At 32.7% G+C, this 18,615-nt stretch overlaps 2 protein-coding genes across 2 annotated transcripts in view; one reads left to right on the forward strand and one right to left on the reverse strand.

The window, feature by feature from the left end:
• The window catches only part of LOC129805468 (probable ATP-dependent DNA helicase HFM1), a 28,404-nt gene extending 9,956 nt beyond the window's left edge, over positions 1-18,448 (reverse strand). Inside the window, exons 1-3 of the mRNA XM_055853392.1 lie at positions 18,267-18,448; positions 10,850-11,820; positions 1,188-1,404 (exon numbers count right to left, since the gene is read on the reverse strand). Coding sequence (XP_055709367.1) covers positions 1,188-1,404; positions 10,850-11,820; positions 18,267-18,327 — 1,249 coding nt within the window. The 5' untranslated portion in view covers positions 18,328-18,448. The remainder of the gene's footprint in view (positions 1-1,187; positions 1,405-10,849; positions 11,821-18,266) is intronic.
• LOC129805470 (pro-resilin-like) lies at positions 10,124-10,856 on the forward strand. The gene is made up of 2 exons (XM_055853396.1): positions 10,124-10,338; positions 10,430-10,856. The coding sequence occupies exons 1-2, from the start codon at positions 10,255-10,257 to the stop codon at positions 10,637-10,639; spliced, it is 294 nt and encodes a 97-aa protein (XP_055709371.1). The 5' UTR covers positions 10,124-10,254; the 3' UTR covers positions 10,640-10,856.
• Positions 18,449-18,615: the final 167 nt, after the last annotated feature.

Consider the following 18,615-nt stretch of genomic DNA (forward strand, 5'->3'; position numbering starts at 1 on the left):
TCTCTCACGTCTCACAAAAACTCATAGAAGAACTTCTCTTGATCACATTGGAATATAGTTTGAAGCCATGTTACAAAACATTGGAATGTTCAATTATCTTTCTCTCAAGTAGTCTACGATTTTGCGCAGGCTAAACTTTTTTTGAGCATTGCATGCGTGGAACCCTGTTCTTTTCAGAATTGGTAAGACTTCACACATTGAGCTTGTTTTTTTTTTAATATTTGTAAGTTATGATTTTAACAGACATGTAGCTTCAGTAACTTCAAGGCTAATGATTTAAATTGAGATTGAGAGCACCCTTCTTATGAAAATTTTTGTGTATTTATTTTTTTTTAAAAGACAAAGTCGCGAAAGATTAATATCTTTCTTCCTGATCTACCCCATCCTCCCCTATTAGCCTTTTATTGTTGTATTTTAGGAAGAAAATTAATTAGTTTTCTAAGGATAAATAAAATTCAGGTAGCTTAAAATAGCTTTTTAATTTCCTGTTCGAAGTCAAAGAGAGGGTAGCAACATAGAATTTACTTTTTTAAAGAGATAACAACTTTCGATCCACATTCTTCCAATAAAAAAAATATCTCCAGATAATTATTTTCCTTTTTCCCTTACAATCTTCTCCTCCGAAGCTTGAGCCGTCCAAATGTGGCGAACTTTTAAATATAATTGATTTCTGTTTCTAGAAAATTTGTATTTTACAAGTATGAAGGTTTAGTATTGGACTAGAGGCCAAACGATAAGAGATATCGTCTTCCTATCTTCACTGACCCCTCCTATAATTTTTTTTATATAAACAAATTTTGTATTTCGAAGACCAAAATCTCAAAATCATTGAGATACTCATGAAAATGTTCATATACCTACGTATTTATAATTTTTGAAAAGGTCTTTATGGTAAGACTTTAAGATGGAAAACAAAATAACATAAAAAGCACTCACCACTTTTAACAATGTTTTTGAAAAGTTAAGAGATTTAAAGAGAAAAATTATTTTATGTGGAAAAAAAACAGTGCATTAATTTTATAATTCTTTCAATTAGTTCTGGATAATTTTCTTCAGAAAACTTCTTTCAGTATATTCAAAGTTGCAATTGATTTTTTTAGTGTCAACCATACACCACATGCGGATTTCTTTTATCTTTTTTTTTTTAAATACTTCATAGTAAATAATTATTTGACCATAAAATTTACCTGTTAATTGATTCTCAACGGTGTCTTCGTGATATCCGTAGTGAGTGGGATTTTTCAGCAGACGCACGTAGAAAAATGACGATTTTATCCATTTTAGTGCTGTGGCATCGTCAAAGACATTTCCCGCAAATACTTCGCTATTCATGTAATTCTCCAAATTGTCCTGCAGAGTCGATTCAATGGGTGAAATTTTACCACGCAAATTCTGATACATCACCTGCAAGAAGTTGAGAAAATTTATGTATCAATCCAGAGAGCTCTTATAGGGTCAGTGTCACTCTCGCGATGTACACTCAAATATCTCTATAAATTGCATAATAATTTACATTAAGCACTGTGGTCTATTGCATCTTTTTTTTTTATCTTTCTCACTCTCACCTTCTGCATTTTGTAAAATTGTTGCTGTAATCGACGACGGTAGCCTGGTATACAATGAAAAATTGCCGTTTTCGTTAGAATGCCAATAAAATGACACTCCAATGCAAAAAAGGTAAGCTATTTGTACATAAAACATTACTCCGAGATGGGCAAAGAAGAAGACAATTTTCTGCAAATTTCTTCAGCAATTTGTTGGTATTTCAGATAAAGACAGTCATTGATCTCTACGTTAATTTGAATACACAAAACAATACGATATTGGCAAATTCGGAAGATGACAAAAAATAGCAATTTTCATTATCACAATCATCTAAGTAAACAATATTAAAGAATCCTCTCTGAAAATCAACACAACATGAAGATTTTCACGTTAAACAGACTCAAAATCATACAGACTTAATATTACATGTAATAACATCAAATATTCATGGTAATATTATTATGTTTAAATAGATAAATATATAAAAAAAAAGAAGAAAATGAGGATTACTCATTAATAATTTATGTGCAGTACCCATAAATATCATGCGATTGTATTAACATTTAATGTCAACAAGATTTTTCCTCTCCATCCTCCTCACTGTTACATCTTCCATTTGATTTATTTCTAAGATTCTCTTTCGAATAATATTATTAAACTTTTATTGTATTTCTCCTTCTCTATTGCTCACACACGACTAGAGCACGAGCATCATTTGGAAAATTTTTTTCTGTTCTTCTTAGCATTTGCAACAATTCTTCTGAATGAAAATCCAATTATTGCAAAATTACTTCAGACAATTTCTACCATTTCTGATCGGTTTTGCGTAAAATAATAAAACAAAATTTTGAAGAAAATATAAGTCAATTGTTATTACTGTATGAGTCAATCATATTACCGTTTGACTACTATGTAACTAAAAAAAAGTTTTTGATATGTTACATACTGAATACGGTCTCCTATATACAGTGCGATGTTAACCGATTGCTAATCTTAACCTCTAAATATGTTATAACCTCATTCAATAAAGAATGTTATTTGGCAATAACTATTGCTAATGCTTAAAAATTGATTAAAAATCCGATAAAATTCTAAAATCCTTCGCAGCCCTATTTATTTTCTATATAGGCATTCTATATATTCTATATAGGCAACAATTTCTGATCAGAATAACCTAAAATTAACCTTAAATTTTCATGTGAAAAGTATCTTAACCTCTTAAGGATAAGTAGGTCAAAAATTGGGAATCAGAAAAAAATAATTTTTTGCTGGCTTTTTACAGAAAAACATAACCTTAGACGGCCGTAGAAAAAATGTTTGTTTTGTGCCAACGGTGACCCAATTGTCTTTAACTCTTTAAGGACGAATGGGACACCAGTGTCCCAAAAATAAAAACGGATTTTCCGGACTTCTTAGAGGACAAAATAACTTTCTATAATCAAAAAGTTTTGTTTTTGGGACACCGGTGTCCCACTCGTCCTTAAAGGGTTAAAGGTTAAATAAAAAAAATATAAAACACTTACCCTGAATGTAACCTAAATAAAAAAAACAATTTGGGCAATATTAACGGGGTTGTTGGAAAGGTTTTGGGTCATCATACATGAATAATAAACTGATAAAATATTTCTATCTGAAATTCAATTGTATTACTTCCAAGTTATTTTGGAACTGTTTCCCCAAACTCGTGAATTAATATTCCTTTTCGGGAATTATCCTTTTACCCGTGAATTTGGCCCCTAATGGCTCCAGCGGCTCCAGCACACCTTTTAGAACAGGGAAATAACATAAAATCATAATACACATATCCCTGCCTACCTAAAACGTTTTGCATATTTTTATGCCACTGTTATAATTCTACGAAAAGTTTTCTCTTTTGAATATCACAACAAATTTAATAAGATTAAATAAAATTATGAATGCAAAAGAGTGGAGGAGACGGGTCTCGGTCAAAAACACGAAAGCCAAAATCCCGAATGTCAAAATATGAATGCTGAAATCCTGAATGGGTCAAAATTCCAAGAAAGCCAAAATTTCCAATGGTATATAACATGAAGGTATGTATATAAATAAAACGGAAATAATAAATATTGGAAATGCCTGAAACAAGTGAAATATTCTTGAAAAGGGGAAAAACTAGAAGTTATCAACTACTATTTGAACGTTTTCGGCATTATTTAAAACGATTTATGATTTTAAATTTATTTTGATATATTTTAAGACTTTCGGATTAGCTATTCGAGGTTTTGACCCTTTCTGTTTTTTTTTTGTTTGAGTTGGACTCTCGGTATTTTGATTCTTCAGGATTGCGAATTTCGACCCATTCTGGATTATGGTTTGTCAGGATTTTGACCCATTCGGGATTTCGACCCCTTTCCGGATTTTGATCCAATCGTGATTTAGGCCTTTCAGGACTTTGATTCATTCGAGATTTTGACAAATTCGAGATTTTCACCTTTCAGGAATTTGATCTATTCAGGATTTTGGCGCTTTAGGATTTTGAACCATACGGGAATTCGAACCATTCGGAATTTTGGCTCTTCAGAATGACCCATTTGAGATCTTGGATCTTCGGGATTTTGACCCATTGAGGATTTTGACAAATTCAGGATTATGGCTAAATCGGGATTTTAGCTCTTCAGGATTTTGATCCATTTGGGATTTTGTCCCTTTTGGGATTTTGGCTTTCCGAGATTTTGCTCTACGGGATTCCGACCCTTATCAAGATTTTGTCTCTTCGACATTTTGGAGTTTACGACTTTGACTTTCGGGATTTTGTCTCATCTGGATTTTGCTGCCACCGATATTATAGATAAACGATTGGAATTTAGGGTATATTTAGTATAAGAGTCACGAGTTCGAAAGTTTCGACAAGCTGGGATGCTTTTCCACTTTTTATTTTATTCACTACAACGTTCCGGGAATTGGTGTAGAATAATTAAGGAGGAAACACTTAAAAGACCCTTTTGGCAAACAATCTTTAATGAAATTTCGTTTACTCTGTTCATTATCAAATTTTGCTACAGTGATCTCACAACATAAATTTAATTTCAAATCCCATCCAATGAATGCCTATGCCCTAATTCTAAATTCTTGATCATTTAGTTTTAGTTGCAATTTGCAAATCTGTAGACATTTTACATTTTCCAGCTAATGCTGAACTTAAGTTCCCGATCTCTTAAATTGAAAGAGCTAGGGATTCTAGCCCATTTTTCGCTCAAAGCTTCTAAACTTAAACGCCTCGGGGATTCATGTCCAATGTAAGTTACCAGGGTCTTATATATTCTTAAAGTTAGAGTCAAAATTTTTCTGTGTGTGTATAAAACAACCAAAATATTCTACTAATTCGTTTTATACTACGTAAATAATCATCCATGCACCTAATATCACTGTTATGCATTTTATCATGAAAACATATGAGGTATTCTTTTTGCAAATGATCAAGAGGAGCAGCTTGAAAACGTCGAAAACTATAAGTATCTGTTGGAAGTTGTTTGGAACACTGGAATTCTCATTGGGTGTGTGATATGGCCAAGAACTGAAGAGATTAAACAGCGAGAAGATCACACATTTTGCTCATCATCAGTCCAAATAGGTTAGCACAACGGTGTACTCTCCCATGTACACTTCAAGTCACTCAAGCAAGCAGGTCGCCCAGGTAAAAACGGCTGCACACAGTGTGTGTGCATTAATGCACCAATGGTGGATGGTCTCAAATATATGGCAATCGTGATTGATCAAATGTCATGAAAATAACTCGCCACGGATCCCAATACAATAGAATGCTCGAAGATCACATCTTAACACGCGAGAGAATTCGATGAAATTTGCATTTTAAACTATATGAATTAATTTAACAGAGTCTCATATATGAGGGGGAATGTCCAAAATGATTCAATTACCATTTTGAGTTATTTATCAATTGCACAAAATTGATGGGATAGAGAGTTCACAATCATTCTGCGAGATCATGTGAATTTTTCCACTTCTTCCTCCACACACTTTTGGCCAGTCAGTTAATTTTGCATCTCAGAGGTACTCCCCACCGTCACTTCTTTGTTTCTCATCAAAATCCAAAAAAGAAGTAGCATTATAATATTTTTGTTGGTGTTAAACGTAAACGACACCGATTACCACGTTAAATCATAATTAATTGCAGACCATAGAATAATAAAAGCACCAATTTAAAACAAAAAAAAGTGTCTTAAAATGCAAAAATACCTCAAATTCGCACGATATTTCTACTTCGTCTGAACAAGGCATTTCCACTAGTTCCCGCCAAAATCTTGGACAGACCATTTACTCTCAATACCTTGACCATTAATTAAAATATTTTACGTCTTGTGGAAATGTTACACAATTGGGAGAACCATTGTATGGTATTTTGCACAGGTCGCTCTTGTTCACGTTTAACATCATCCTTTCCACGTGCGGTTGGAAATTTCTTACAAGACTTAAGTCACAAAGAGCAAAAAATTGATACAATAAATCATAAATTAGAATTTTTAATTCAGAATATTCTCAACAAGGTTATACACAATTCTCAGCAATTCCCCTCTACTTTTATCACTTAATTTAATAAATTATTTATAACAAAAAAAATCCTCGTTCATTTTGTCTATTTTGCTCGCATTATAAGTGATGAGTCTTTTCTCAGACTCAGAGTTGAGAAAAGTGAAGGTTAATTTTCTTTAGATGAACATTTTGTGGGCTATTTTACTTAGCAATTATTTAATTAGGTAGGGGGAAGTGGAGCACCTTTGAAATTGGATTTTTTCACCTATTTTTAAATGAAACTGAGCCTTATCGTCATATAATTTAGCTGCACAAACAAATTGAAAAGCTAAATTATATCACGATAAGGCTCAATTTTATTTAAAAATAGGTGAAAAATCCCAATTTCAAAGGTGCCCCACTTTCAAAGGTGCCACACTTCCCCCTATATAGGAAAATATACCATTTAACTTTATAGGAAATGTGATTCAAATACGAATCATAATTGGCTTCAATTCATTAAGAATTTCACTCTCTAAACTAGATCTTACATTTTGACCTTGAAGCACCGTTAGAAAAATTATTCAAGGTCACGGAGCGGGTCTGCGGGATTTCCAAGACATACCCCAAAATCTAAAACAAATACACGGTATTTTTTCGAAAAATAACAAAAAATATGTTTTTGAACTGGGAATGAACGTCAACTCATTGGGTATACTCCGAAAACCCCAAGTCATTATCTGTAACCGTTTAATAACATTTAGCTTTTGTAGCTCCAAGATAGACGAATAAACACCGCGAAATGTTTTTTTTTTGTCAGAAATCGTATATTTTTTACTCATCGGTGGTCCACTCGTTCTTAACTCTTTCGTCTCTTTTGGGACTCTGAGTACCCAAAGCAGCATATGGATATTCAGTGAAAAACAATGTTTTTTAATTATTCAGAATTGATAAAAATCCTATTCTTGTGGATGATTACAAACTATAAGGATGTCCAAATGTAAGATATTTTTTGTAGGACCTCAATTAATTCCTGAGCTTAGATATTTTTGATTAAAAAATGGTGAAATTGGCTTGCAGCATATGCTGCGGTCCGGAAAGAGTTAAAGGGATTAAGTGATTCTTGATTACCTTTTCATTATTCATTGGCCAAAACAAAATATTTCATTGGTCGTTTAAAGTGGTAATTTACTAAACGAAATTATTCATTCCTTTTTTTTTTATTAAAACATTCAATTAGTGAAATTGACCCATCTCTCATTAAAAAACATCTTTGGCATTTTTTTTAATGTCCTCCTAAGGTATAATTTCAAGAAAATAATTCTTAAAAAGACAAAAAATAAAAAAATAATAGAAATATAGTTAATGATTTGTTTAAATTCGGAAAAGTGATCAGTTTTCGAATTTTCCAGCTATTAATTGACTATTAGACCAGGGTGGTCTCTTATCAGCATTTTTTTTTGAGAAATCCGAAAAAGTGCAAAACTATTTATTCACTATAAATAATTAAAACTATTTATTCACTATAAATATACACTATAAATAATTTCAGTACACTTCAAAAATTATTTTATTTCATTTATTTTTACAATTCATTTACTTCCCAAATTTAGGAAATCTTCCGTACTTTTTAAAATTCAAAGGTTAAAAAGGATCTACAGAGCATATTTCTCAACCAAATGGGATCAGTTTTGGACTCGTTGGAAAGGTCTTGGAATCGCTGACAAGCCTGAAACGATTCCAATCAGTTATGAACTGGTAATGAACCGCTTCATAACCGATAACTAATTTTTATCTGAAGTTCTAAAGTTCAATAATATTACTCCTATCCTAAGATATTTTAGGAAATGTTTTGAGTGATTTATAAATCGGTACAAATCGATTGTGAACCGGTAATGAACCGGTTATGAATTCATATGAATTCATAAGTAATTTTTGTCTAAAAATAAAAATTAATTCTATTACTATTATAAATCTATTTTGTGGGATCTTTTGAGTGATTTATGAATCTGGTCAAATCGGTTGAGAACCGATAAACACTAAATAAAGTAGAGAACATAAAAGTAATAAAAACCATATTTTCAAAAATTTTCACTTATAAATTTAAAAAAATCCAGCCATTGTGACTTTATTTTCGAAGACCTTTTTTGAAGAAATTTTCTTTGCGGTAGTCACGATTATACTCAGAGTAAATTCATCTAAAGTCAAAAAAAACTCCCCGTTGGCGGATGAGTTAAACTCGTACTTGAACGAATAATTTTTTGTTTGCTTGGCTAAAACTTATTTTATAGTACGAAACGTGATGAATACACCGAAAATAGTATTTTTTGCATAAAATTCTACCAAAAATACAAAATTTTATTTATTTATTTTTATTTTTTAAAAAATCCTTCGTTCAAGTGCGAGATAAACTCACCTGTTAACAGGAAATGTTTTGGTTTTTTACTTCTAATGAGTCTCCTCTAAGTAATCATGACTATTGCAAAGAAAGTTTTTTTTTCAAAAAGAATTTTCGAAAAATTGGATCCAACAGCTGATTTTTTTAAATAAAAACTTCAGAAAATATTATTGAAATGTTGTACTTTTATATATGCTTAAAAGCTCGAATTACTTGAAAAAAAAAACACGTTAAGAAAATATGCTGATTTTTAGTCTTTATGACTCAGGTAACCCCATAAATTAGAATGACCTGAAGGTTTTAATGGTTTTAATATTCGTAAGTTCAAATATTATTTTAATATTTGAGAAAATGGAACTACTTCAAACTATAAAAATTCTAAATGTTATGGAAAAAGCAAATCATTGATATTATATTTTTTTCTAAAATTTTTAAATCAAGTTAAATTTATTATATACATTTAATATTACTTAAATTATGACATAGGGTAAATGTTCTAATTCAAAACCATTTCCAGACGCTTTAACTTTGACAAAAGACTCGACACATTAAGTTCATATTTTTTCTGAAGAGAATTACATAAATTTGCTTCTTGACTCTTCTAGAATGTTACTGATTAGTGAAAATTCTTCAGATATAGTTTGAAAACTTCTTAAATACAAGAAAAATAAGTGTGTGCAAAATGCTTCTATTGGAAACATATTAATCCAAATGGAGACAAGGGAAAGTTTCTAATTGGAGACAAAGAGTGTAAGTGAAACCGCGACGAAAGGCTTCTAAAACCGTGTTGAGTTGCTCCTGAGTTCAGTTGTTCTTATTTCTGGTCTTTTCTCCTTTCCCATCTAAAACAATAAGAAAATCTCTCCAAAAAAAAAAACATTTCTGGTGTGTCCTATTGAAGCATTTGCAGACACTTCAGACAAACCCTTTTTGTTCACGAAATCGGTAATTATTTCATTTGACAACTTCACGTACCGTCAACAATAAAGACTAGCACTTAAATTAACTAAAATTAGCCAGAAATATGACATAAATGTTTAACAAAACGAATAAACAATAGTCACCTCATTGTGTTTTTCATTGGAAAACATGATCGATCGATGAAAAATTCGATGGTGAAAAGTCGTACACTTTTAAATTTTCTAAGAAATTAACAAATTAAAATTTGTGAATATGACTGGATTTTCGCTTTATTTGGAGCAAAATTAACTAAATTATGAAACTGTGGTATAGAAAATATATAAATATAATAATTTAGTACTGTATTTATCATGAAAACAATGACGTTTCCATTTAGAGTAGCAAAAAATTTCCATTTGGAACAGGTTTTGAATTATCTTAATTTACAGGTCATAGGCAAAACTAAAATTCTTTTCTAAAATAAATGTCAGTCCTAATTATTGTTTATAATTACTGCAAAAAAAAATAAAAGCAATAGGAAATTATTCAATCTTAAATCTGGAATTCTCAGTTTATAGAATCTTAAAAGTGATCTTTTAGTTAGCACATTCAGCGGAAGGGGAAATCCAGTGTCTCCCCTCTAAATGATATCCCAAGTGGGGATTTGTGTCTCGAAAGAGAACTACCTTTGACCCAAACATTTTCATCTTCTCCCCCAGCTTGTGCATAGATTATACTGCGAAAAAGAGAGACAATAGAGCTGCACGGTATAAAAAGCATGAAAAGTCAGCATCTTGTCATTAGTTGCTTTTTGTCTCTTGTAGATTATTTATCAAACACACACGGACCAAGGTATAGTGTTAACAACTGGATTACACGGAGAAAAGGATTCCCAATTTAAAATAAAAATTGTAGGAAAAATGTGGAAAGTCTTGTTTATTGTTGGTGCATTTGTGACTCTTGTGATTTCACGACCACAGGGACCTCCAGAATTGCCTGAACCGGTAGTGTTTCTTTTACTTTTTTTGTTGACGAACAAAAAAAAAGGATATTTTGTGGATGGAATAATTAAATTGTTTGTAAATAATTTTACAGTATGAATATCAGTATGAAGTGAAGGATCCGGAAAAGGATTTATTTTTCGATAAAAACGAAATTGGAGATGCTGCGGGCAAGGTCACAGGACAATACTCCGTCTGGCTACCAGATGCACGACTCATGACAGTGTCATACACAGTAGATGGTGAATCGGGATTTGTTCCAAAAATAACATTCCAAGAAAATGCCAATCCATTCAGTGGATAAATTTACAAATGACGTGCATCTTAGATCTTTCAGTGGAAATTATTCTTTTGACCATCATCCCAATATGATATAGAATTTTTATAAGTTATTAAAGTGTTTTTTTTTTTGTAAATGAACGCCATTCGATGGAGATGAGATATTACCATATTATGTGTATAATCAGAATAATGCAATAATTAAAAACAAAAAGATGAATATACAAAAACTTACAGCATGACATGTCCTTGTAAGAATTACAGCAACACCACAATCACTCGTGAGACCAACACGACCAGCTCGTCCGGTCATCTGAAGCATTTCAGTGGCTGAGATTGGACTTGGTGCCTTCACAATGACCAAATGTGCTGGAAAATTCACTCCCATGGCTAGAGTTTGTGTACACACAAGAACAGGCAGATTCCCCGTTCTATACATGTGTTCAACAATTAGACGATCTCCAATTGTCAGGCCCCCATGATGAAAACCAATCCCCATCCTCACACATTCCCTCAAATCCCTATTGAAAATTTCATTTGTAACACTCTCCAGGAGTTTTTCCTGATCCGCCCTCAATCCCACATCGAAATTCTTCATCAAATACTTGACAGTATTCTCAGCACACATTCTCGTACCACAGAACACAATTGTTGGCTTCCCATCCCAATATTTCTCCAATATCCCAGGTAATCGCCAATTCATAATAGCATCCACTTTGAAAAAAGACTCCTCTTCACCCAGTGCAATCGTCACTATCCTCTCAACCACACCACTACCGTGTGAATTGATAGATATTGTATAAGCTTTCGTGTTTGCCTCACCAAACCACTTTGCAACATCTTGCACATTTGCTAATGTTGCCGAAATGCCAATGAGCCGCACGGTGTGGCCACTCTTGAGGGCGCCAATTTTGATACGGCTAATTGTTGCCTCAAGTGCAGCACCACGACGTGCCTCATTGAGAAGGTGGATCTCGTCAATCATCACGAGTCTCACGGACATGAGGAAATTGATATTTTCGCGCCAGCGACGCGTCAATGAGTCCCATTTCTCCGGTGTGGTCAGAATTATATGATACTTTTCCAGTTCCGCCAAATCCGTCACACTTGTCTCCCCAGTCACTTCACAGCATCTCATGGCCAGCTGAGAGAACTTTTCCTCCCACTTCTCGAAAATTTCCGAACACAGGGCTCGTGTTGGGGCAACTGAAAATTAGTAAGAAGATCCATGCCAAAATTTTCAATCCACAAAGCGAAGCATTCACTGCAATTTTCTTTTATTAATTTTGTCTGTGAGAGTTGTGGAGATTCTTCATATCGAAATATGGCTTTGAAACAGGTAAGATGAAAAAAAACAAGTCCTTTTCTGGAAACAGAAACCGGCGCCTACTTCCTAAATATATTTCATTCAATAAATGATCGGCTTTTGAGGAAAGAAATCTGCGAAAAGCTCGAATAAAATAAAATAGGGGCGAGTGAGACAGCACGCATAAACTTGAAATTTGATTTTTAATATTGAACAAGAAGATGATAAACAGATGGAAAACTTACTACAGTAGACTCTCACTCAATCGGCTCTTTTTCAAACGGGCGAAAAATATTGTTGACAATTTTCACGTTTAATTATGAAGCTAATTTGCTCAGATTCGCTATAGTTCTTCCTATTTTATCTTGATTCTTTAGAATTGAGCGCTTTTTGTGGAATTTACAAAGGCTTTGACGCCCAAATCTATTGATAAACCGGATGACATTTTGCCCCAAATGCCCAATTGAGGGAGAGTTTACTGTATGTCCTCTGAATATCACGATGTTTAGACCTAAAAACTCAAATAAAGACAACTTGATCCTCGAGAATATTTAGTTTGTAAAATTTGGCAGTCATCATTTCGAGGTCCTTTGCATAAATTTCTTTAACCTAATACAGTGGGACCTCGATAGAGTCAACTAATTCTTTCCAGGCCTGTTGACTCCATTGGATTCGGTGACTATCGGAGTTCGAAAAAAATCAATTAAAATGTGAAATTTTGATATAAAGGGGTATTATTTTATGTTTGTACTGGATAATTGATAAATTTAACACGATAGTAGAATATTACATTTACTAAACCCATGACTTCTACACCCTCTGGTCCAAAAAAGTTGTATGTTTGGGCAAAAGTTGAAGATTAAGGAATAATTTTACAGAATGTTTTTATTATTAGTAAGTATCTTAAGTGAAAATTACTATATATGTGATAATATTGAAGTCCATCCACGATGTTAAGATAAGGAAATGGTGTCTTAAAGATTTCTTTTTCCACTTTTTTTTAGAATATCTCCGGTAGATATTTAATTGTTGAAAATTTCGATGCAATTAACGTTATTAATTAGAATTTATTTTAAAATTTTATTGTATGAAAGAAGAGATTGATAGTTGTTCTTTTTGTTATGTCATAAACTATGGCTCTAAACTTCACAAAAAGAGCAATAAAACCAATTTTTCTCATTTTCTTCTTGATCTGAAAAATGGGCGCTAAATGTTTAGAGATATCTACTTGAAGTCTTCAGATGACCCCCTAATAAGTCCACCTGGGGGTTATTATTATGACCCTCATTTCCACCCTACCACTTCCCTTCACCACCAAATTTTTTTGTGATTACAGGAAAACACGTTATACGGGATCATAAGGCTTAATCAAAAAATCTTAAGACAAGTGAGAAAAGATAAGAGAACTTTCAATCGTTCAAAACGCTTAAAATCACGAAAATAAATTATTTTGTCGAAATTTGATTACATGGTTAATATACGAATTTTATCATAACATTGTTCTTCTTGTGTTAAAAACGTTACATTGATACATCAAATCACTTACTTTAATTTCGAAAAGTCATACAATATTATTAGTTCAATAATAAGTTCAAATCAGACTCTATCGGAGTCAATTTTTGTCCAAGTTGACTCTATCGGAGACCGTAGAGTAAAAAAATAGCTGTTGACTCTATTGGAGATTGACTCTATCGGGGGTTGACTCTATCGAGGTCCCACTGTACTTTGCAGCCATATTTTACATGCTGAGTTTTGTTTTTTTTTTAATCAAACTTTGCATGAAAGATTTCATTTATACCTCAGACGAATATTCCATTCAAAAAAAATGATCAAAAATTTCGCCATTTTTAATTTTTCATATTCAAAATTAAATTAGCTTTAGTAGGGGAGACCGAGGCAGATTAGCCAGAAAATGTTTTTTTTTTCATTGCGTATAATTTATAAGAAAAACGTTTGTAACAGGCTGATAAATATTTCAAGGAATAAGAAGGAATGTGTTTTCATCGAATAAGTAGTGGTTTCTTTAATATTCCTTCTAAAGCAGGCTATAACATCCCACTTAATACCATGCGTAGCTAATCTGCCCCAGTTTCCCCTACTCAACCTGTTTGGTTAAATGGCCGAAATACAAGTTTCAATCGAAATGCATCTGATTAAGCAGAATTCATCATTACCAACGGACAATAATTATGCTAAAGTCCTTAATTCATTCATTTAATCATTAAATTATTCCCAAAGTTATAAGAGTTTCAAGTCTTAAAAATGTGAAATCTCAACTTGAAAACGCTTTCCTGTAAAGTTGGCCAATCGCGAGTTATTCGTTTTGTATTCAGAGCTGTCGATATTCTAAAAGAGGAAAAATTATCTTTTAGCCCTTTAAGGATGAGAGAGTCAAAAATTTGAGACTACTAGAAACAAAAAACACTTTTTTTACTTTTCAGTAAAACATAAACTTATATGACCTTAGAAAAGAGTTAATTTTAAGTAATCTATCTCTACACAGAAAAAAAATATTTTGTAAAATTGTTCGTAAATGTTTGTGAAATCCTATGGAGGACTTACGAAATGCTCGTGAATCATATAACCCACAAACAAGTTCGTAAAATGTTGTACTTATTCACAAACATTGTTGGTAAAAATGATCATTTGGCGACCATTTTTTGTACTTTTACAAACATTTGTTCATAAATGTTCGTAAACATACAAAAAAATGTTCGTAAAATTTTGTCATTTATTCCTTTTTTTCTTCTGTTTGTCTGGCAAATATTTACGAACAAATAACAAAATTTTACGAACATTTTTTGTGTGTTTACGAACACTTACGAACAAATGTTTGTAAAAGTACAAAAACTGTTCGCCAAATGATCATTTTTACCAACAATGTTTGTGAAAAAGTACAAAATTTTACGAAGTTGTTTGTGGGTCATACGATTCACGAGCATTTCGTAAGTCCTCCATAGGATTTCACAAACATTTACAACCAATTTTACAAAATATTTTTTTCTGTGTATATTAAAAATCATGAGAACTGTTTTCAGTATTAATTAGCTAGTAAGATTCCATAACTTCTTCAATAAGTCACTCGGTCAATAGATAACATTTTTCGAAAAGTAAATCATTTATACTACGTTAATACAATTCACTTCCTCATGATGCTCGCGTTTCTATGAGAAACATTGATGGTTATTTCAAGTCCAGTCTTGCTTGATTCGTTCTGATACAAAAAAAGTTTTTAATTTAAAAGCTCTGCGGCATCGCAAGTCTTTAATTCTTTTTCTAAAATTAATTACAAACGAGTTTTATGAGTTATCACAATTTCATAAACGTACATTAATTTGAAAATAATTTTTTTTTACTCATACTCCTAGGTGTCTACACATTGAGAGAAATTTTCAACAAAAAAATGGGCAATATCAGTTTAAGGACACGATCATCTGAGTCAAAAAATTCTAGGCTCAAGAACTGATATAGAGGAGAAAGAGGACGAAATGTTAAAGAAATTAAAGCAATTATCAACGAACTATGGGACTGACAACCTCATCCCGTACAAGAAAAAATAATAATGCATGTCTAGAAATCCCCTTGCGAGAAAGCCTTGTTCCTTTATGCAATGTTGTGCCAGCATTATTATTTTATTATTATTATTATTATCAACAAATTTTACAATTCGTCACCAAAAGTGACTTTTTTTTAAAGGTTGTTCAACGTTTGTACAATTCCAGATTGTTAGTATTTATTTATATCTGGAATTGAACAGACGTTAGAACAACCTTTAAAAAAAATCATTTTATCATTCATTTTTATTTATTGTAAAATTTGTTGATAATTGCTTTAATTTCCTTACCATTTCGTCCTCTTTCTCCTCTATACCAGTTTTTGATCCTAGAATTTTTTGACTGAGATGATCGTGTCCAGAAACTGATATTGCTCAGGAGGCTCAGGACAACGCGGACAACGATTTGATTAGTTTTGTAGGTTAGTTAACAGTTTAGGACTCGCCTAAAAGTGAAATTTTGAATCAAATAATGTAATAAAGTTTGGTTGAAGTCCGGATTTAATATTGTTATAACTGGTTTAAGCATGCATAGATATTTGGTCTGCTCACTGTTATATGGTCTACGAAATGTTTTCCAACCATTGTGTGTTGGACCAAAATCCATTATTGATACATATTTTGCATATGGGAGTGTATTTTGATTAAAATAATCATAATTTAGGATGTAAGGGAAAAATACCGGAAGTGATAATGGAAATGTGTTTATAACAGCCGGATGTTATAATATTATTGCACTCATATTAACGTAAATAATCCGTAAAATAAAATTTTAGACCAAAAAGTTGTGTATAGATAGATAGATAGATTGTATAGGGAGCATGGTACGATCTGTGGGCTGCAGACACCTAGGCTCTATTTGAGCCCCTTATGTCTACCCAACAAACCTTACTCCAATTCTTTTAAAATGTGGCTGAACTGCAGAATATCCCGAGCTGCCGCTCTTTTGATATCCCCCAGTGTCAGCACTTCTTTCTTAAAGATCTGAATTCTCTGGCTTGAGAATTTGGAACAGTAACATAAAATGTGTTCTACTGTTTCCAGACTCTCTCCACAACCCCTGCAAGCTGAGGTAACGTCTACACCCAACTTTGCAAGATGTGAATTTAGCCAGTGTCCTGTGTAAATTCCTATAATAACCCTCAAATTCCCCCTGTTAAGATTTAACAAGAGTTGAGATCTATTTAAATCTAATCCATCTATTACAGATTTCGCGAAACTACAGCCTTTTCCGTTATTCCAAAGGGCTGTATGCTCTATTCCTGTAGTGTAATATATTGGAAGTAATCTTTCCGTAATTCTTTCTCAACTCCCAAGACTGGTTCAGGGCCTATAAAGTCTTGATATACACCAATCTTCGCGAGTTTATCTGCTATTTCATTTCCTATAATATCGTTATGACCAGGACACCACAGAAGAATAATATTATTATTCTCTGCTAATCTACAAAGATTAGCCCTGATCTCCTTAACAATTTTAGATGTTATAATACCCTGATATGGCGAGGAAAGTGTCTTTTTGCTATCAGAGATAAAATAAATATTTTTTCCTGTGGGATTTTCGTTCACTAACATATTCGTTGCAATCAGAATAGCTCCGACTTCTGCCAAGAAAACTGTTGTGAATCTTCCCATCCTTTAACCAGTTGTGTATAAGAACAAGGGACAAAATTGTACCAATGCATTCTTTCTTTAATGGCCTCGCCTCTTACACAGTAGTAGAAATTTAAAAAAAAAATGCCTTTTTTAAAAAAAAAAGTTCCCCTATCCTTGTAGGCAGAAACGTCAGAATTTAAAAAAAAAAGGCAATTTTTTTACGAAAATTGCTTCTAGTGTGTAGACACCAAGGCTGTAAAAAATTAGTACCAAAAAAAAATCTTATGAGGCATATTTTGTAGATTTGTAATAGGGCTCTCCAAGAAAAAAAGTTTGAGGCGAAATATGAATTAGAACCTGAAATATTAATTTTTTTATAGAGAACCGTGATACACTGATACAATTTTGTCCCGTACTGAATGTGTGAGATAGCCAATACAGAACCGTGATATGGAGCGGCTACACGTATCCAAGGATAAGATAGGATAAGAGTGAAGAAGCATAAGGGGTGCAATTGTGGCCTGGGTGCATCGGTAATTCTAAATGGAGAACAGATTTCCCCTGGCAAAATCTTATCTTATCTCATCTTATAAGGGAGGAACCCGAGGAAATCACTATTTCCGAAGTAAACACCTTTCTTCCTATTCACTGAAGTAATTTATCAATCTGATAGGGGGAGGTGTGGGGCTACTTTGAGCTGTGGGGCTAGATTGTTATACGATATTTTCGATTATTTCTAAATGAAGCTGGTTCTTACAATTATTTTATTTAGATTCACAACTATTTTGTCTATCCAAATTTAAATCATGTTGTTAAAACCTAATTTCCATCAGAAATATGTGAAAAAATCATATAACAATGTAGCCCCACATCTCAAAGTAGCCCCACCTCCCCCTATTTTTTTTTACAAACTAGAGGGAATAAAAAATTCACTTGCTGTCTAATCATGCCTCGGTGTCTCCTAAGCATTTCAGAATTAACACTACAAAAAAAATTAAATAATAAAAACGTATAACGATACTTAAATAGTGTTCCCTGATCCCAAACTTAAGTGTACAGTTTAGGCTGATCCTTAGAGCGTAAATTTTGGCAAATTGTGCTAAAAAAAAACTTCAGCAGCTGTCCATATCATACCCCGCCCTCCCCTATAGTGGGATGCATACTGTAATATCACATGAAATAAAAAGTATTTTCTCACCGTAAATCAATCGGATTTCTTTTTCTGTTTCTGGCCAGTTCACCTTGATAAGTTCCTGCATGATGGCAAGCAGGAAAATCGTAGTCTTCCCACTTCCTGTTGGCGCCGAGACGACCAATGAAGCGTCAGAAAAGACGCAATCATTGAAAAGCTTGGCTTGCACTTCGTTAAACTGCTCAATATCGGCAAATAAAGTTTGATACCTAATAGCTGCAATAGAAATCAATTAATAAGAACGAGTTCTACTGAATTATTAAGATTTTAGCTTACGTATTTTGCTTTTATCCATAATTATTCTTGGATTTTCGGAAATTATTTTTTGCAAAACAAAAATTAAACATGTCGGTAT

The sequence above is a fragment of the Phlebotomus papatasi genome, chromosome 3 (genome assembly GCF_024763615.1).
Source record: "Phlebotomus papatasi isolate M1 chromosome 3, Ppap_2.1, whole genome shotgun sequence".
Taxonomy (NCBI): domain Eukaryota; kingdom Metazoa; phylum Arthropoda; class Insecta; order Diptera; family Psychodidae; genus Phlebotomus; species Phlebotomus papatasi.